The sequence below is a fragment of the Schistocerca nitens genome, chromosome 5 (assembly GCF_023898315.1).
Source record: "Schistocerca nitens isolate TAMUIC-IGC-003100 chromosome 5, iqSchNite1.1, whole genome shotgun sequence".
NCBI classification, from domain to species: domain Eukaryota; kingdom Metazoa; phylum Arthropoda; class Insecta; order Orthoptera; family Acrididae; genus Schistocerca; species Schistocerca nitens.
This window is the reverse complement of record NC_064618.1, coordinates 556294246-556315300: the sequence shown is the minus strand read 5'-3', so window position 1 is coordinate 556315300 and position 21055 is coordinate 556294246. Positions and strand designations below refer to the sequence as shown.

The 21055-nt window shown below is 38.6% G+C and overlaps 2 protein-coding genes across 3 annotated transcripts in view; one reads left to right on the top strand and one right to left on the bottom strand.

Moving 5' to 3' along the window:
* LOC126259884 (suppressor APC domain-containing protein 2) overlaps positions 1–8323 on the top strand; it is a 154826-nt gene extending 146503 nt beyond the window's left edge. For both annotated transcript variants that reach the window (XM_049956955.1, XM_049956956.1), the window contains exon 7: positions 7604–8323. In XM_049956955.1, the coding sequence (XP_049812912.1) occupies positions 7604–7735 (132 nt within the window). In that variant the 3' untranslated portion in view covers positions 7736–8323. The remainder of the gene's footprint in view (positions 1–7603) is intronic.
* Positions 8324–15634: 7311 nt separating this feature from the next.
* On the bottom strand, positions 15635–16307 carry LOC126260576 (uncharacterized). Its single transcript, XM_049957912.1, has 2 exons — positions 15982–16307; positions 15635–15798 (listed from the first exon to the last, which is right to left on the bottom strand). The coding sequence occupies exons 1-2, from the start codon at positions 16223–16225 to the stop codon at positions 15635–15637; spliced, it is 408 nt and encodes a 135-aa protein (XP_049813869.1). The 5' UTR covers positions 16226–16307.
* Between the last annotated feature and the right edge of the window lie 4748 nt (positions 16308–21055).

Here is a 21055-nt window from a genome sequence, read left to right as displayed (position 1 = left end):
CCTCTCTTGCAGAGTCTGCCACTTGAGTTTATTAAACATCTCCGTAACGCTATCACGGTTACCAAATAACCCTGTGACGAAACGCGCCACTCTTCTTTGGATCTTCTCTATCTCCTCCGTCAACCCGATCTGGTACGGATCCCACACTGATGAGCAATACTCAAGTATAGGTCGAACGAGTGTTTTGTAAGCCACCTCCTTTGTTGCTGGACTACATTTTCTAAGCACTCTTCCAATGAATCTCAACCTGGTACCCGCCTTACCAACAATTAATTTTATATGATCATTCCACTTCAAATCGTTCCGCACGCATACTCCCAGATATTTTACAGAAGTAACTGCTACCAGTGTTTGTTCCACTATCATATAATCATACAATAAAGGATCCTTCTTTCTATGTATTCGCAATACATTACATTTGTCTATGTTAAGGGACAGTTGCCACTCCCTGCACCAAGTGCCTATCCGCTGCAGATCTTCCTGCATTTCGCTACAATTTTCTAATACTGCAACTTCTCTGTATACTACAGCATCATCCGCGAAAAGCCGCATGGAACTTCCGACACTATCTACTAGGTCATTTATATATATTGTGAAAAGCAATGGTCCCATAACACTCCCCTGTGGCACGCCAGAGGTTACCGAAACGTCTGTAGACGTCTCTCCATTGATAACAACATGCTGTGTTCTGTTTGCTAAAAAATCTTCAATCCAGCCACACAGCTGGTCTGATATTCCGTAGGCTCTTACTTTGTTTATCAGGCGACAGTGCGGAACTGTATCGAACGCCTTCCGGAAGTCAAGAAAAATAGCATCTACCTGGGAGCCTGTATCTAATATTTTCTGGGTCTCATGAACAAATAACGCGAGTTGGGTCTCACACGATCGCTGTTTCCGGAATCCATGTTGATTCCTACATAGTAGATTCTGGGTTTCCAAAAACGACATGATACTCGAGCAAAAAACATGTTCTAAAATTCTACAACAGATCGACGTCAGAGATATAGGTCTATAGTTTTGCGCATCTGCTCGACGACCCTTCTTGAAGACTGGGACTACCTGTGCTCTTTTCCAATCATTTGGAACCCTCCGTTCCTCTAGAGACTTGCGGTACACGGCTGTTAGAAGTTTTTTCTCCCAAGGTAAGTAAGTCTTTCTGCTCCCGGGATTGGAATGACTCCTTACCCTCTCTCTTAAAACCCACATCTTTTCGTCTTTCCCTCTCGTTCTCTCTTTCCTGATGAAGCAACCGTGGGTTGCGAAAGCTTGAATTTTGTGTGTGTGTTTGCGTTTGTTAGTGTCTCTATCAACATACCAACACTTTCGTTTGATAACTTACATCATCTTTGTTTTTAGATATATTTTTCCCACGTGGAATGTTTCCCATCAAAAAGAAACGCAAAGTATATCTGTTTAAAAAAGCTGATAAAAATGCTCTTAATGCCTTTTTAAGAGACAGTCTTCACTCCTTCCGATCTGATCATGTAACTGTAGAAAAGTTGTGGATGTTTTCAGAGAGATAGTATTGACAGCAATTGTGAGGTATACACCACATAAATTAATAAGTGAAGGTACTGATCCCCCATGGTACACAAAATAGGTCAGATCGTTGTTGCAGAAGCAACCAGAAAAGCATGCCAAATTTAAAAGAATGCAAAATCTCCAAGTTTGGCAAAGCTTTACAGAAGTTCAAAATATGGCACGTACTTCAATGTGAGATGCTTTTAATAATTTCCACCGCGAAATTCTGTCTCAAAATCTGGCAGGAAACCCAAAGAAATTCTAGTCATACATAAAGCACACCAGTGCCAAGACGCAATCAGTACCTTAACTGCGCAATGACAATGGTGAAGTCACGGAAGACAGTGCCACTAAAGCGAGTTATTAAACTTGGTTTTCTGAAACTCCTTCACCAAAGAAGACAAAGTAAATATTCCTGAATGCCAATCAAGAACAACTGCCAATATGAGAAATATAGAAGTAGATATCCTCAGAGTAACGAAGCAGCTTAAATCACTTAATAAAGGCAAGGCCTCTGGTCCAGATTGTATACCAGTCAGGTTCCTCTCAGATTATGCTGATAAAATAGCTCCATATTTAGCAATTATATACAGCCACTTGCTCACAGAAAAGTCTGTACCTAAAGACAGGAAAATTGCTCAAGTCACACCAATACCCAGAAAGGGAAGTAGGAGTAATCCGCTGAATTACAGGTCTGTATCACTAACGTCGATTTGCAGTAGAGTTTTGGAACATATATTGTATTCGAACATTATGAAGTACCTCGAAGAAAACGATTTATTGACACATAGTCAGCACGGTTTCAGAAAATAACGTTCTTGTGAAACACAACTAGCTCTTTATACTCATGAAGTAATAAGCGTTATCGACAGAGGATGTCAAATTGATTCCATATTTTTAGATTTCCAGAAGGCTTTCGACACCATTCCTCACAAGTATCTTCTAACCGAACTGCATGCCTACGGAGTATTGCCTCAGTTGTGTGACTGGATTCGTGATTCCTGTCAGAAAGGTTCCCAGTTCGTAGTAATAGATGGAAAGTCATCTAGTAAAACATAAGTAATATCCAGCGTTTCCCAAGGAAGTGTTATAGGCCCTCTGTTGTTTCTGATCTATATTAACGACGTAGGAGACAATCTGAGTAGCCGTCTTAGATTGTTTGCAGATGATGCTGTCATTTACCATCTTGTTAAGTCATCAGATGATCAAAATGACTTAGATAAGATATCTGTATGTCGCGAAAAGTGGCAATTGACCCTGAATAAGGAAAAGTGTGAAGTTATTCACATGAGTACTAAAAGAAATCAACTAAATTTCGATTACGTGATAAGTCACCCAAATCTGAAGACGGTAAATTCAGCTAAATATTTAGGGATTACAATTACAAATAACCTAAATTGGAATGATCACGTAGATAATATTGTGGGTAGAGCAAACCAGAGACTGCGATTCATTGGCAGAACCCTTAGAAGGTGCAACAGGTCTACTAAAGAGACTGCTTGCACCACGCTTGTCTGCCCTATTCTGGAGTATTGCTCTGCGGTGTAGGATCCGCATCAGGTGGGACTGACGGATGACATCGAAGAAGTACAAAGAAGGGTAGCTCATTTTGTATTATCGCGAAATAGGGGAGATAGTGTCACAGACCTGATACGTGAATTGGAGTGGCAATCATTAAAACAAAGGTGCTTTTCATTGCGACGGGATCTTCTCATGAAATATCAGTCACCAGTTTTCTCCTCTGATTGCGAAAACATTCTGTTGGCATCCACCTATATAGGGAGAAATGATCATCACAATAAAATAAGAGAAATCAGGGCTCGCACAGAAAAATTTAAGTGCTCGTTTTTCCCGTGTGCTGTTCGAGATTGGAACGGTAAAGAGACAGCTTGAAGGTGGTTTATTGAACCCTCTGCCAGGCACTTTATTGTGAATAGCAGAGTAATCATGTAGATGTAGATATAGATGGCCTTGATTAGCATGAAAAACTTAGATGATGATCCAATTTTTGAACAACATAAAAATTCAATTACACCCACATGAAGCAGCAGGCGCTAAGCTACTTACTAATATTTCATAAAAGAAAATGTTTCCATAAGAACCACTTGCATTATTTTCATCAGTAGTATAGGAACAAGTAGGTGTATTGTACTGTAAGGGACAAACAGGCATGGCCACAATGAATCAAAGTTTATTCTTTTTCCACATACAAGTAAATGATAGTTGAGAACTTAGAGACAAATATAGAAACAATCCAGGTACTGATACAAGCAGTTGCTGACAATAAGTGTGAATACAGTATGAGAGTGAGTGCCTGCTGCACTGTGCTTATAAAGAGGGCTCGGGCAGAGGTATGGCAGATGCCATGCTGTGTCCACAAGTCATGTGATCCACTACGGGCAGCCTCTGGTGGCCAGCCTGCCCATATGGCATTGGCGGAACGTTCTATGTGTAGTGTACCAGCAGCCTGGTGCCATTGCACTTATCTGATTATTACATATAGCATGATAAACACACACAAAACCATGGGGAAAGAGTGCTCTGCTAATGCGGGCGATGGAGCAACTGTTGAAACATCCATATGTTCAATTTAATAGGCGCAAATTCTGAGGAAGAGATTGTAGAGCTTTTAGAGGAATGTCTAAGTGAAAATGAGAGAGACAATGATTTTGGTGATTGTCGCAGACAATGATGGCGGTGATGGAAGGTGATTCCTGGCTGGAACCAGTGAGTATGGGCAGAAGTGGCACAAGCGTGGAGACATGCAGCAGCTGCTCCCCCATGAAATACCGTAAGAGAGGACCAGTGACAAGGATGCTGGTAGCATCTTGACATTCAGTTCCTCAACATGGTTGAATTGCGCCGACACTGAAGGTGCCTGCCGTTCAGTCGGGGGCGCCAGTGTTCAAGGACGCGGAGAAACTGGTCTGGCAGGCGGTGGCAGAAAAACAGTGCGGGAAGGCTCGGCAGCAGCTGCAAGGAGGGGGTAGTGGGGGGAGGAGGGGAAGGCAGAAGGTGGCAGGTCTGCCCCCACAGCAGGGATACCCCACAAGGCTGGAACAGGTGCTGAGGGAGGAGGCACAGGCTGTAGTGGTGGACCTGCTGCCATTGCAGATGCACTACACCTGGTTTAATTGGTTGTCACGACATGCTAACAAGGGATCCTCCCCACCGCACTCCTCTCAGATTTAGTTATAAGTTGGCACAGTGGATAGGCCTTGAAAAACTGAACACAGATCAATCGAGAAAACAGGAAGAAGTTGTGTGGAACTATGAAAAAAATAAGCAAAATATACAAACTGGGTAGTCCATACGCAAGATGGGCAACGTCAAGGACAGTGAGAGCTCAGCAGTGCCGTGGTCTCGTGGTTTGCGTGAGCAGCTGCAGATTGAGAAGTCCTTCGTTCAAATCTTCCCTCGAGTTAAAAATTTATTTTCTTTATTTTCGCAAAGTTATGATCTGTCCGTTTGTTCATTGACGTCTCTGTTCACTGTAATAATTTTAGTGTCTGTTGTTTGCGATCGCACAGCAAAACCGTGCGATTAGTAGACAAAAGGACGTGCCTCTCCAATGGGAGCCGTAAACATTTGATCGCAAGGCCATAGGTCAACCGATTCCTCCACAGGAAAACACGTCTAATATATTCTATACGACACTGGTGACTGCATGTGCGTCACATGACAGAAATATGTTGTCCACCCACCTAACTTGTACACTTGGCGAATGGGTAAAAAGATTCTTCTACCTTGCCCGATTTAGGTTTTCTTGTGGATGTGATAATCACTCCCAAAAAGTTATGAAAACGTAAGAGTTTGTCACATAAACTGCAACAAATGAATGCAACAGTTTCACAGTCGCACAGTTTTCCCTGTGCTCTGTCAAAACATATGTTTTTAACGTTTTCAAATTTTTCCGTGTGTAGACCGTCAAATCCTGCATATGTCCAAGCAAATCTGAACATGTCCTAGAATTTTGGATAGCGAAGTTGATTATATAAAAAATTAAACTTTTCACTCGAGGGAAGAGTTAAACCAAGGACCTCTCGTTCCGCAGCTGCTCACGCTAACCACGGGACCACGGCGCTCCTGAGCTCACAGTCTCCATGATGTTGCCTATGTTGCGCATGGACTATTCCGTTTGTATGTTTTGCTAATTTTTTTCATAGTTCCACACAGCTTCTTCCTGTTTTCTCGATTGATCTGTATTCAGTTTTTCAAGGCCTATCCACTGTGCCAACTTATAACTAAATCTGAGGGGGTGAGATGGGAAGGTTCCCTTATAAGAAGAAGAATTAGTAGTAGTAGTAGTAGTAATAGCCGTAATTGTCCTACTACAACAAAGGTCATCCTGGGAGACCCAGAAAGATGTCAGCAGTTATCTATATCAAGCAAAGTGAAATAACCATACAGCAGCCTTTATGCATGTCCATGGCTGCCTTAATGCCACATCCACAACCACAAGCATTTGCTGTGAGATCAATCGCTACAATGTGTGCACTACAATAGCTCTTTGTTTCTCTGCTACTTCCTTTGGCTCTGATGTGTCATTGATACATCCATGAATATTACTCCTTCTGCATTTTCCTCATTTATATTTCAGCTCAGGTTTCTGTGATGGTAACAACAATGTGTCAGAATTTTAAAAAAATGTCGCTGCAACTGTTTCTTCCAGGGCAATGTGAACTTTGTTGAAGTGAAATATTTCTGTGAGCTTGAAAGATCAACCATCATCAGACAAAAGCAGTATTGAACGGCAGACATGCATGTATAAAAAAAAAGTATTACCAATTAATCTTTGGAACAAAAGACACATGATAGTACTGCATAGTCCTGCAGCAGAGTGGGAGAAATCTGTGTTCAAAAGATCACCTATCAATTATCTTTTTGGGTTTGGTTGACTGCTGCTCAGCATCTCTTCTATTCAATGAGTAGTTATGTTTCCTGATACAGATATTTATATTCCACCCAGAATTGTTATTTATTTATTTATTTTATTGATTTATTTTAGTGATTTAGTTATTTATGTTTATATGTTGTTATTTTTATATTTTTAACAACAGTCATGCTCGATTTTTATCAGCTTTGAAAAGATACCTGTAGTGTTTATAGTCACATCAATTGTTAATGAATTGCTGTATGAAGAAAAGTGACTGAACTTTTTGGTATAAAATCTGTAACTAGATGGAACACACTATTTTACACCTTAACTCTTTGTGCTCTGTAATGCAGACACAGGGTGTCTCCACACACTTACTTAAATTGCCGCTGCCCAGGCGGTGAGCGGGCCACTGAGAATTGTGCTAACAGTGAAGTCACTGACCAACAATTAGGGTATACATTAAAGCAAATAGTGCACTTTCTTTCAAGTATATTTACATAAGCATTACAGTACAAAACTCCTGATTGTGTGACATTCCTTATTAAACTCTTAAGGGTGGACTGTTTCCATCATTATTCCACTCAAATTATTTTCAAATGAATCATTGTAGTCATCAAAATTATTGTCATCAAAGTCATTGTCTCTCTCATTTTCACTTAGACATTCCTCTAAAAGCTCTACAGTCTCTTCCTCAGAAAGGACTATGCATGAAGAACTAGTCAATTCACGTCTACTAAACTGAACATAATAATTCCAACCTTTCTCTCAATACAACTGCTACAGTTCAACACTGAATTAACACAAGCTGTCATAGAAGGCAGTACTGTGCAGCATTGATGCCTAGTACAGTCAGGTTCTAGAATGGAGCACGTGAGAGCTATGAAAAATTGTTTCGAATGAGGTTCGACAATGGAGTGAAAAATGAAATTCGCTATGTCGAGTGCCATTCACTGTTGGAGTGGAAAAGGTTAGTAGTAACCATACATGCTCACAAGAATTTAATAAGTGACAATGTTAATCAGTGAACTACAGAAAAGCATAAACTATTACAACTCCAAACTTAGATGGAGACACTGCATGAGGAACAGGTTGGCTTGAGAGAAGCTGTTAAAACTTTTATCAGAGCAATCTAATATAGAATACTGAAAATATTGTAAATCCAGGTCTACAAATGTAATATTGCTACTTTTTTTTTCTTTGCAGGAAGTCAGTAGAAAAAGCGAAAGGATTACAATATTAGAAAGAGAAAAGGCGTCACTGATGCGAGAATTGTATCAAACAAGATCTCAGGGCAGAAGAGGTAAAGACACACAGGATGACACTGCTTTCATGTAAAGCACCAACTGCTGGACGTTCGTCTAAAAGAAGTTTTAAGTATAATGAAGTGTTTGCACTTGATACGTTGGAAGATGAAGATTTGATCGCTATTGAACTTCTATTTACTGTGTGAGGAGGGGAGAAGAGAATAGGAAACTTTTTACTATGAACAGTGCTCATTAAAAAATATTTGCTGCCAACTTGAGACACTGAAACTATACAACAGTATAAAACTCAGTATTTAAGATATTTACTTCTTTTTACAGAAACTAACACTACAGAAGTGCAATGTAAGTTATGAAAGTACAGCTTCAATGTTTCGAGTTGCCTGTGATGCTACCGTACTTAATGTTAGTTGTCAGTATAGGATTCACAATACTATTGATCAATTCCACCTTTAATTTTTTAATAAAATAATGGTACGTGTGGATATACCTGAATGTTTCGAAACATTGCACAGTGAAGAAAAAGGAAATTAAATTCTTTCACCGAAGGTAATGGAAAAAGCAGACCAGGATTATTTCAACTGTATTTTCATCTCACTACCTACCATTTAGTTGAGCTACTAAAGCTAGACAATGTTATAAAGTTTACATATTACATTTTATATCTGTCATTAAAATTATTAATAAAAATGTTTTATAAAAAATCCAATCTTGGCTTAGTTCTACTATTGCAGTGCTTATTCTGTTACACTACAGGTGACAAAATGTCATTCACTATATGCCAGAGATCATACATATTATGACAGAAATCTGAAAAAGATAAGGAAGAACTCAAAGTACTAGCAGAGCTGGCCACCCAGCAAGGACATGCTACCAGCAGATCACCAAGTGCAGACAGAAGTCAACAATAAAGAATGGACTAGTGGAAACGGTATGAGAAAGTCCAGCAAGTAATCCAAACAGAGTAACAAAGATTTAGTAAAGTGGAAATACTAGAACAAAGCTTTTTTAATGAATAGCAATACACCACTGGATGCAGAGACGTAATGCAGTTAGCTTTATAGTACAACCGTGAACACTAACTGCTGAGCAAGATGGACTCGGCTTTGCTGCACTGCAAGGCCAGTGCTGCAGTACAGCAATATACTGCTCGCAGATGTAGCAGTGTCTAGTGGCTGCAGTAAAATCCCATGCTTTCTACCAGGCTTTCAAGATCACTGGGCATAAGATACCAGAAAATGTAATATATTGCTTACCCAAATCTGGTTTTGAATGGTATTCATAATATTTTGCCTCTCTGGAATGTTTAACTCAACCTGTAGCTGTACCTTACACTATTTTGTTCTCTTAACCCTGTCTGGTGAAGAGAAAACCTAATTTTAAATGTTTCACAACATTCTTTTTTAAGTCTGGTTTTTGTACCAGTGTTGCCCATCCAAAAATTAGCAGTTAAATACAGAAAATTCTTTGAAGTGCAGGTAAATACCTTACTGGCCATTTTCTGTTTCTGAACTATGTTTGGTAATACTCCTTGTGCTGTCCGTAAGGGTCTACACCACCCATACCCACATTATACTCCTAAATGACAAAACGACAGTCTACAACTGGATACATACCCTCTATCTAACACTTCTGTTTTACTTTATATTTCTGCTCGATGCCAGGACAAGTAGATGCTTCCGGTACCTCCTAACTGTCTGTCACTCTGTTGCAACTATTCTATTCATTGGTGAAGAAACAATGCTGTGTAACTGGCATCTTCAATTTTCCGGATTTGGTCAGTTGACATACTTCTATTACCTGAGGAATGACATACACAGACGGAAATAAATTGCAACATCAAGAAATAATTAATGTAGAGTAATGAAATTTTCGGACTACATTTGTTTAGGTAACATATTTAAGTGATTAACACTACAAGTTCACAGGTTAACGTAAATGCGAGATACGCCATTGTGAATGTGAAATGCTGATACATAAGTAACCAATGTAACTGTAAGAATATTGAATGCAAGCATGCAGATGTGTGCGCATTGTATTGTATATGGGCCAGATGTCAGTTTGTGGGATGGAGTTCCATGCCTGTTACACGTAGTCAGTCAACACAGGTATGGTTAGTGCTGTTCGTGGATGACACTGGAGTTACCATCTGATGATGTCCCACATGTGCTCGATTTGAGACAGATCTGGTGATTGAGTAAGTCAAGGCAACACATCAACACTCTGTACAGTATGTTGGGTTACAACAGCAGTTATGTGGGCAAGCTTTATCCTGTTGGAAAACTCCCCCTGGAATGCTGCTCACGAATGGCAGCACTGCAGGTCAAAATACCAGATTGACTTTCAAATCTACAGTCAGGGTGCATGGGACAACCACGAAAGTGCTCCTGCTGTCATATGAATCACAACCCGGACCATAACTGCAGGTGTAAGTCCAGTGCATCTAGCAAGCAAAAAGGTTGGTAGCAGGCCCTCAAGTGGCCTCCACCTGGCCAACACAAGGCCATCACTGGCACTGAGGCAGAACCAGCTTTCATCAGAAAACACAACAGACCTCCACCCTGCCCTCCAATGAGCTCTCTCTTGACACCACTGAAGTCACAGATGGTGATGGTTTGGGGTCAGTGAAATGCATGCTACAGGGCATATGGCTTGGAGCTACCCATGAATAACCACTTTGTAACAGTTTGTTGTGTCACTGTGGTGCCAACTGGTCTTCCCTCTCGGTAGTGCCAGGTGGTCATCCAAAACCTGGTCTTCTTGTGACTGTACATTCTTGTGACCACTACTGCCGGTAATCATGTACAGTGGCTACATTCCTGCCACATCTTTCTGCAGTATCATAGAAGGAACGTCCAGCTTGTTGTAACCTTATTACACAACCTCGTCCTAACTCAGTGAGGTATTGATAATGGTGCCTTTGTTGCCATAAAGGCATTCTTGACTGACATCAGCTCACCACATCCTATCTCAAAAGGTAACTTATGCTCACAACAGTTACGGCATGTATTTAAAGCAAACCTGATTTGCATCCTCATAGTAGTGCTACTAGTGCCACTGCTATGTGATTGGTGTGAAATTTGAATAAACGTCATCTTTTAGATGTAGAAGAACACCTACCAACTTTAGTTTATGTCACATAAGTCCTTGGCGTTGTAATTTTTTTCTGTCAGTGTATTTTCAGTTCTTGGCCATGAAAATGACAAAACAATGTAAAAATAAAAGTGTGAATTGAGCATAACTGGATATCAGATGCTTTGAGAAGATGTTCATAGATGATGCTGTTCTCTATAGGGAGTTTGAAATTCCAGATGACTGTAGCAGTACGCAGAAAAACCTGTAGAGGATCAAAGATTGGTGTAGTGGTTGGCAGATGTCAATCATTCTCAAATATAGATCTTCACTTTCGTATGCTGCATTCAAGTGGGCAATGAATTCTTTCTTGGTGAAAAGATTGATTTGTGAAACACTGTCCATTCTTCCCACATTCCCCATTCTCTTTACCATTGTTGTACCAGTGCCCTCAATTTCTTCCTCTGTAAATTTCGACAGTTAGAGAAATTCTGAAATAACTGTCCAAATACGTCAAATTTCCTCCAGGGAGACTTTGGGACCATTCTAATATAACAGAAGGGCTTAGTTCTAGCCACTCAGTAGCACTCAGTGGCATAGTAACATCCTGATCTGTTAGTTAATTAGTTTCATGTGTTCCATGGATCACTTGCACAATAAATTGTAATGATGTGGAACAAGTCATTTTACATTCATATTGCAAATATAGCTACACATTGAACACCTTTTCTTATAATTAAATTACCCACCACCTTTTGCATGTTACAATAACAGAAATTATTCTATGCAAAACAGAAATCATTCTACAGAATAGGAGGACATTTTATATCACTGGATAAGTGATTGAAAATTTTAGTTGCAGCAGTGCGCACCCCTTTTTGTGCTAAAGACAACCTTATTGTGGAGCATTGAATGTTATTTTTCCTTCTGCTGTTGTGATTATGTACATCATTGTGCCTTTGGAACTGCAGTGAATTATTTATAACAAACTCCTTGAGGGAATACACATACTGTGAGGCAGTAGTCAGAATGCCCAATTCCTTAGACAGATGTCTACAAGATGACAGTGGATAAGCATCACATATTATTCTTACAGCAAGTTTTTGAGCGATGAAGACTTTCTTTCTGAAAGAAGAATTACCCCAGAGCATTTTTCAATATGACATTACTGAATGAAAATATGCTAAATTTGTCAACATACGAATTTGTCTCTCCCCAAGATATGCAATGATTCTAAACGCAAATGTGACTGAATTAAGTTGTTTCAGGCATTCCAAAAAGTGTTTTTTCATGTTTAAATCAATCTCATCTCATTACTCGTGTTACTCATCAATATGGAGATCTAAAAATTTTGAAGTTCTCAGCCTGTTTATTATTTCCTCACTGTGTGTTACACTTATCATTGGTATAGTACTTCTAGATGTTCAGAACTGAATATGTTGTATCGTTTCAAAATGGAGAGTGATACTATTAGCAGAAAACAAGTCAGTGATTGTGTTAGCAACTTTGTTTAGCATTTCTTCTGTTGCTGTATGTATGTTAGGATTGATTATAATAGTAGCGTAATCTGCAAAACATACTAACTCTGCTTGCTGCTTATTAGATGGAAGATCATTTTCATGTGGGACAAACAATCGCGGATTTAAGGTTAAACCCTGTGGAACTCGATATGTGATTCCTCCTCAGTCAGAGGAATCTCCCAGGATTACACTGGTTGAATTACTTAGTATAACTCTCTGCATTCACTTGGCTGGATGTGGCTTTATCCACTGCTTGGCTCTATTGTCAGTTCCATAAAAACTTAGTTTATTTAGTGGGTATTTTGGACCACAGTTATTTTATACTTGCAAAATTTGGTGAGTGAACATGTAAATGGCATTCTCAGTACAGCAACTCTTCTGAAATTCAAATTATGATTTACTAAGGATCTTACTGTTGCTCTGCTGGAATATTACTCTAGAATACACCACCTTCTGAAATTTTTTTTGAAAATGACGTCATTGGTGAAATAGGTCGGTAATTATTAATGCCTCTCCTGTCACATTCCTTATAAGAGACATTTAACAATAGCTTTCTTCACTCTGTATGGAAAAATGTCTTGAATCAGTGATCCATTACAAATTTCAGATGATAAGAGATGGCTTATTATAAGTGAGAAATTGGTTATTCAGTTGTATGATTGAATTTTATGAGAGTTGCTTCTTCAACATACTGCCATGCTTTTTCTCTTTAACTGTTTGTCCCTATATTTAAGAAATAATTAATAAATGCATTTGCTACCTGTGACTCATCATTTACAGTGCTTCCATTTAAGTCCATATTGGTGATGTCCGGTTCTTTGGCTGGTTGTCGTGTCTCTCATTTCAATACATTCCATATAGCCTTAAGTCTGATGTCAAAATTACTGATTTCTGACATGTTATGTATGTTCCTTGATTTTTTAATAACTTGTCTTAGTAATTGAGCAGTTTTTGTTGTGTACAACTGTTGCAAGACCTTTACTTGCTCTAGCCAGCAAAACAATTCCCTCTTCCTTTCACAAGATCCCTCTTGCTATCCATGGTGTCCTTCCTTATTAGCTTATGCGAAAAGCTATTTTCAAATAATGATTTGAATTTATCATGGAATAGATTAAAATTTAGGTCAGCATTTGGGTTCATTATAAATTTTATCCGAGATCATTTCTTGTAAATTATTCTTAAAAACATTTGTTCTGGATTCATTAATTATTCTGGTTTCCACTGAAGAGTATCTACACTGTGAGGCACCATCTCATTCATCCTAACTATGCATCATGATCAGACATTTCATTGTGTAAGGATCAGAGGAACATAACTCCATTTTAGGTACTTTACAGGAGAGATGAATGTAGGTATTTTAGGATGTAAACTGCGTGATGTACTACAAAGTATACTGAAAAATTTCTATACCATGCAAGAATACACTTAAAAAGCTGTCAGATGGTAATACACCTTTAAACATAGTACTTAACCATTTCATATACTGCTAAGGAGATCTGTCATTATGATTGGAGATAAGCACTTGGTTTGCCAAAACATAATATAAGAAGTTAATTTACTCGTTAAAATCAGATCAGTTACAGTTTAAATAAAAACATGTTAGTGGATTTTTGTACCAATGTCACCAATGAATGTTCACTTTCTAGCTAACTTCATCACAACCATTGCTATCACAGTCTGAATGTCCAAGTCTCTCTTCTTGAAGACTCTTGTGAAATGTGTGATACTATTCATTGATAATGCCGGCGTGGCACACAGCTGGGAGTTCTTTTACCATCTCTTCCTTAAGTTTTAGTTCTCCAGGGTAAGTTTTAATGCTCCATGGTATTTCAGTGTCAACTGGAAGATTGTATTGGAATTTCAAGATTTTCTGGTAACTGGCAAACTTTGGAATTGTTGATGATGGAAATGTTTGAAAAGGATGTGATTGACATCATTTTTGCGATATTGAAGTTGCGTCACTTTAACACTAGAACCGCTGCTATTTGGACATATCTACAATCGTGGCTGGGTCACTAAGGACCTGCAAATCTTTTCCTTTTATTATCTTTTGTTGTGTGTTATTGTTCTACTAATGAATCTATTCTTTGAAGGCCTGGAAAACTGATTATGAAATCAACAAGAATAAAGAAGCTTTTCACAAATTATCATTTACTATTTTAAAAAACTTACACGTGTGCTAGGTGCTATTACTGACTACCATCACATAATGAGCACAAATAACAATCTTTTGGTGAACATTTGTTGCAGACAGTTTTCTTGCACATATGACACTTTACAAATGATTTGTTTCTTTCACAGTTAGACTTTACAAGGTAAGGTGTTCACTTTTCTTGTCTCTCAGGAATGTCTTCAGGTGTAACAGAGATACTTCTCAGCAAGCTCGTCCCCCAGATGCAGTACAAGGTCTCTGTGTTTCAACTTTTTCTCATTTAGAGTATTGTACAATACCCAGGCATTTATCCCAGCCAAATCCAACAAGCTGTAAAGTGTGCGAACAGGCCAATGTCTCGATGGTGCTTTGACAGAGTATTTGCGAGCCATTTGGTTGACCACGTCCACTCCATATTCAGAGCCTTATAAAATATAACTGTATTTGGTTTCTTTTCAAACCATCTTCAATTGTAAGATAAGGATGCAAATTGCTGAGAATCAGGACATTCTTGTTGCCCTTTCCCTGGTAAACTGCCGGTGTGATGATATTCAACAACACTGTGCTGTATGACATTTCTCTTGCCTTATTGATACAGATTGGAATTTCCCTTGAGGTCAATTTATGGTACCCACTAGACTTGTTGAATTTGCTTTCAAGGTTTCAGAGAGAGCCAAGGAGGTGAAAAAATTGTCACATATGAAATTTCTTCCTTCATTGAGGCAAGGTTGCATCAAATTTTTCACAACAAAATCACCAATATGCTCATCACTGGGCATAGTGTCATATTTTCCTAGAGAACAGAAAACATTCACAATATATTTGGATTCTTTATCTACTTCTGTCCAATACTTTTTTCCGTATTTTTGTGGTTTTGAGGCCATGAACTGCGTGAATCTGCAGCAGTACTTGGAAGAAGAAAGCTGTTTGTCGATTGTTATATATGGACCCACTATGTAGATACATTGTGGATTCACAATGAACTCGTACCAGATTTCTGATATCAAAGCAAACTTGTCTTCTTCCTGTTGTTCTGGTCTTGTGGATCTAATGTCAAATCTGAGATAATGCATTATCTCTCTGAATCTGTTATGATCAATTGTTGACTTCACAAAATTATTTGCCACTTTGTTCACCAGAGTGTGTCTAGTTCTAAGCCCTTCACTCCTATAGCACCATGCACATACGATATAAGTGTAAAAGCTTCCAGTTCTTAAGTGTTCATAGTTCAATCGTCTGATCCCAATACTCGGCGTGCTTTGGTCTCAGTCCATTTTACAGAATGTTTCAAAATTTTGTCTATTATCAGAAGACGCCAAGCACTGTAGCAGGTTACATTCACATTTTGTTTTGCATACAGAGATGGTCCTGCGTGGTCTTTGGCAGCCATTCCTGAAATTGTAGTAATTAGTACTACAACATGTATTGGTATTCAATAGATTGTGGAATATTAGAACAAAAAACACTCAACTGGAAAAAACTCAAGGAAACAACAAAGTATAAACATAAGTGTTGCAATTGAAATCTACACATAAACAATAATTATTATTAAAACAAACTCATAGATGAGCATACCTTCCTCATCAATATTCAGTTGGACATCCTGAAGAATAACATCATCTTGTGATGAAAAACCTGGAGCTACAGGTGGTGGTAATTCTTCCTCAAATGAAGACTCCAGCAGCTCACCCTCAGATTCACGATCCAAAATCTCATTTAGCACATTTGTAATGTCATCTTCTGTTCGTAGACATTTGGCCATAATAAATTTGATGTTGCATACACTATTTACACTTTTAGAAAGCACTACTAAAACCATATTTCACTGGCTGTGCAATACTTGTATACATAGTCAGATGTGTTTCAACCTGCTCTCCCTCTCCTCCCCTGATGGGAAACTGCAACGTTATCAGGCAGTGAGATAAAAGGGAGTTTTGCAGTTGTTGACCAAACATAATCTAACAATAAGCATGAAGCTACATGAAAAACACAAATGTTATAGCAGCTGCAGGAGCAATGTCAGAACTGGCACATCCGCAGTTCTAGGTGAATCTTCGTATTTCTCTTTTAAGGTTTCCCTATAAATTGTCAAATTAAGTATAATTGCTGATTGTCTTATTTCATAGAAAGTCACAGAAATTTAGCACTGTAGGCAATAATGCAAAAGAGTGACAAAACGAAAGAATTAAGAAATGGGTCACAAGTGACCCAGCCATGGTTCCGACAGTAAGCCATTGTACTTGATTTCCTTCACTGTCAATTTGCTTTTCAACTTTTCTTCTGCGTAAATCTAGGATGCCCTTCAGGTCCACTTCAAAAAGTCTATGTTTTGCAGCAGTCTGAACAACAGTATAACTTAGATATTCTTGCAGCCGCCTCTGTACAGGCGTGGACTGAATCACACTCCATTAAAGAGTGGCCCAGTGTTTGTACAGCATGAAGAAACATGGTGCTCATGTTGATGTTTCAATTTGGTCCTCCACAGGTGTTGGAGAACAAAACAACTGGACAGCTATCTGCAATCTTCTGGAGTTTTTGAAATATACATGATGCTACTTCAGTTGTTCTGTGTTTAGCCACACCTTCAAGCCACATGTAATTTCTAACTTTCCTGGTAGCAGTACTGTATAATGTGAGATAATATACAGCCAGTCTTCTTTTGTAAAAAAAAATAAAAAAAAGGGGGATTTAACTGCTATACATGGACAGTACCTTACAGCTTCTAGGTCAAATTCTAATAAATGACAGTCTCCTGCTTGAGTCCACTCCTTCATTTCATGTTTTAGTTTTCTAGCTGCCTTTTTTCTCTTTAAGTGTTCTGAGCACTGGTCTTTCTCTACCTCTTGATTTTCTTCGGAGAAATTTTCAAGCACTAGCAGTAGTCATGCATAACTCTGTATTGAATATTTCTCTGTAGAGCCAATATTTTTCAGCAATAATGTGCTCCTCTTCGCAGCATTTCTTATGTAGCTTGTGCATCATTTGTATATTCAGATGTCCTGGAACGATTTTATGTGGTTCCTTATTCTTCGCTTGCCGTGTCAGGTCTCCATATACCTGGATGATGATGATCCCTCTTGTCAGCAGTCAGAATCGTGTTGTTGCTGTCTCTTTTCTTCCATATGTATCAACAAATGTTTCTGTAAAAGTGGAAAGGAAAAACCCTAGACATACTTGACCTTCACAACCCTCTTTCAGGAGGACTTTACTTCTTTCTCCTATTTTTCGAGACTGCACAACTGCAGAACGTGACCTTGCTTTCGGTACCTCATTAATAAGTAGAGCTAAATATTGTCACTGCTTTTCTCTGTCTTTCATCGTCCAGCATCCTTGGAACATCCCCCTCACATCAGTCTCGCTGGTGTTCTCGCCACACTTTCTTGTACTTAAATGTTCTGGATGGCACTTATTTATGAACAGCTGATTTGTATTCCTTTCCTGACTGCCTATTCATTTTTCTTATGTTTCTTCTGCATTTGTCTGTGTTTTTACTTTTTTTTCATTTTATTTTTCTTTCCAACTTCATTTCCTCTGTCAGATTGCCCAGGTTCTTTATCATTAGAATCAACAGTCACTGGATTTACTTCTTCCTGTTGCACATTCATTAACATCACAAAACCTTTGCCCAGACAGATTGAAGAATCATTGTCTGGAAAGAAGAAAATTATATTATTGACATTAGCATCTTTGTGGCATATACCACATTAATCAACTATCAGTCTCACAAAGTCCCATTGTATAACTACGAAAAAATCTACCAGTTCATCCGAAGACAAAATAATATGTCCCTTTATCTACCAAAATGCATTTGTGTAATTATTTTTGTAACATCTCAATTAGGAGAACAAAATCTAATCCAGGACCACTAATGAAACGTGTATACACAACCATGCTAAAACAAAGCCCAGTATACGTGTTTTGTTTGTTTTTATTCCATGCCTCTAACTACACATTCAAATAATTCTTGACTGAGAAATTAGTATTTGAAATGCTAAACAAGGCCCACAGTGGCCTTACTTAGATTTTCAAAAGTTGGTTTATTTTCAGTTGAACTGCAACTGTCCTTTTCTTTGGCCTCAGAGATGGTAATGGTGGTGGTGGTGGTGGTGGTGATTCTATGTTGCTTTCATGTATGTAATTGGAGGGGATTAGTGTTTAACATCCCGTCGACAATGAGGTCATTAGAGACGGAGCGCAAGCTCGGGTGAGGGAAGGATGGGGAAGGAAATCGGCCGTGCCCTTTCAAAGGAACCATCCCGGCATTTGCCTGAAGCGATTTAGGAAAATCACGGAAAACCTAAATCAGGATGGCCGGAGACGGGATTGAACCGTCGTCCTCCCGAATGCGAGTCCAGTGTGTTAACCACTGCGCCACCTCGCTCGGTTGTATGTAATTATCTGATGAACTCAAACAAAGCACTTTGAATTCATTACACTCTTCTTCACTTAACTCTGGGAGTCATTCCATATCAAAACTGTTTTGTATTACACACAAGCTTTCACCATTATTTTCTTCTGCTTCTGAAATTTCTAAAATATATAAACAGTGAATAGGAACCAAGCCAATCAGACTAATGGTCTATACCTCCATGGATGCCTATCTCGTTGATAAAATCAATAGCAATTTGTCTTACCTTTATCAGATGTTGAATTCCTTTCATTGCGGTAATTTTGCCTCACTAGCTCAACCATTCTCCTTCCTTGTAAAGTCATTTTTTATCTGACAGATAGCGCACAAAATGTGACATGACAATCAAAGCAATGTGATTGCATTAACAATGCTTACAAAGGACATTCATTGTTTAGTATGGTGTTTCTCCACTTACGGATTCTTTCAAGGGAAATGCAATAGCTTGAAACCTCATACATAAAATGTTAAGAGAATTGATGGACAGACAAATGATTCAGCAGTGACACGTGATGTGGCGTTTCCAATTAGCAAACTTTGTTGTTAGATGCTAGATAACATTTACTTCTCTTTCAGCACACAGGAAAGTAGCACACAAATGCAGCAAAATTGCATTATGCAAAACAACCAGATTATGGTCTCTGCTGGGTTAAAACGTATTTCCAAATTTACTTCATGACGTAAGCAGTGTGAAGAACGTAAATGCCAATGTCTTTCTATCTCTAATATAATCTCACAACTTGGAGATATGCAGCACCTTATTCTCGCATGGAGAAGGGATACAGATATGCTGTTCTGACAGAATGAGGAGCTGATTACTGTGAGGCCATATGTTTAAAAAATCGAAAATCACACTTTTGGAGAGACGTCCCTCTGACTCTCACACAACGTTTTGTTACTGGGTATACAGTTATTTTTTTGCTTTGAGCTTCACCAAAGAAAACATTATCAAAAAATAGTGTTCTGTTGTCTTTATACACCTGTGTTGGGAAGTTAATTACTGAGATTAAATTATAGGATCCAAATAAGGTTTCCAGATAATGTTTCCTATTGCAATCCTCGGGAAAATGTACACGCATATCACCATATTAACTGCTTTCTGCCTTTTGACAGATAGCATAGTAAGAAATTGAAATTTCTGAAAAACAGTTCAAGATTTCTCAGTGGAAAATTACATACAGTTACAATTAAAAGTTAACTACTTTCTAGTATTAATTCGCAAGTACACACTTCTGAGTCCTGATCACAACAAAAGCTACTTGAACTTGTGTTATTTGTAACATGTTACTTGTAACATCTACTTTTCCCATATTAGTTCTACATGAGTAAGATGCTAGAGTGTAAGCTTTTATATTTAACTTCTCTAACCCTGTGGTTGTGTGTTGCTTAGATAGGCACAAGATTTCTATCTTTTCAGAGCTCCTTAAATTTTCTAAATAGACATGAATCTCCTTACTACTCAAATAGTGTACGGTGTTAGTATACCAGTTGTGCTTGGATAGATCAGTTTGTATATCATTTACTCAAGAATGGCGTAGGATGCTGCAGAGTGTTGTTTCTGGAAACAATTCCCCAAGGCTGTGGCTAAGCCATTTTTCTTTTCTTCCAAGAGCTCTAGTCCTGCAAGTTATGCAGGACAACTTCTGTGAAGGTTGGAAGTAGGAGAGAGGTACTGGCAGAAGTAAAGCTGTGAGGGCAGGTTGTGCCTGAATAGCTTATTTGCCAGACCAATTGCTCATAAAAGGGAAAAGTTCCGTTTGGAGTACTGTTGGCACAGTTTTAATCTGCCAGGAAATATAGTGTTATACACGCATTTCTACTAGGGGTCTTGTCTTTTTGCGTATCTGATACTCTGCTGCCTTCATCCCTTTGAAGTTCTCAACAATGTCTGATTATTTCAATTTATTCAAGGTCAAAATTTCTTACCTTTCTGCAATGTATTCAGTTTTAATCTGCAATTCATAACAAATAAATTATGGTGAGAGTCTACATCTGCCCCTAGTTTTGCAGTTTAAAAACTGGTCTCAAAATCTCTGTCTTATCATTATGCAATCTGTCTTGTACGTTTTGGTTTGTCTAGGTCTCTTCCATGTATATAACCTTCCTTCATGTTTGTTAAACCAAGTGTTGCATTGATTAAATTATGCCCTGTGCAGAACTCTACCAGTCAGCTTCTCCTTTTGTTCCTTTCCCCCAACTCCATGTTCTCCTACTACTATTGCTTTTCTTCCTTTTCCTATT

Excerpts from the sequence above, each read along its gene's own strand:
- LOC126260576 (XM_049957912.1), bottom strand. The coding sequence starts at position 16,225 with ATGGTTTTAGTAGTGCTTTCTAAAAGTGTAAATAGTGTATGCAACATC. Across the intron at positions 15,799-15,981 it reads ACTGAATATTGATGAGGAAG|GAATGGCTGCCAAAGACCAC; the intron begins GTATGCTCATCT and ends CTACAATTTCAG.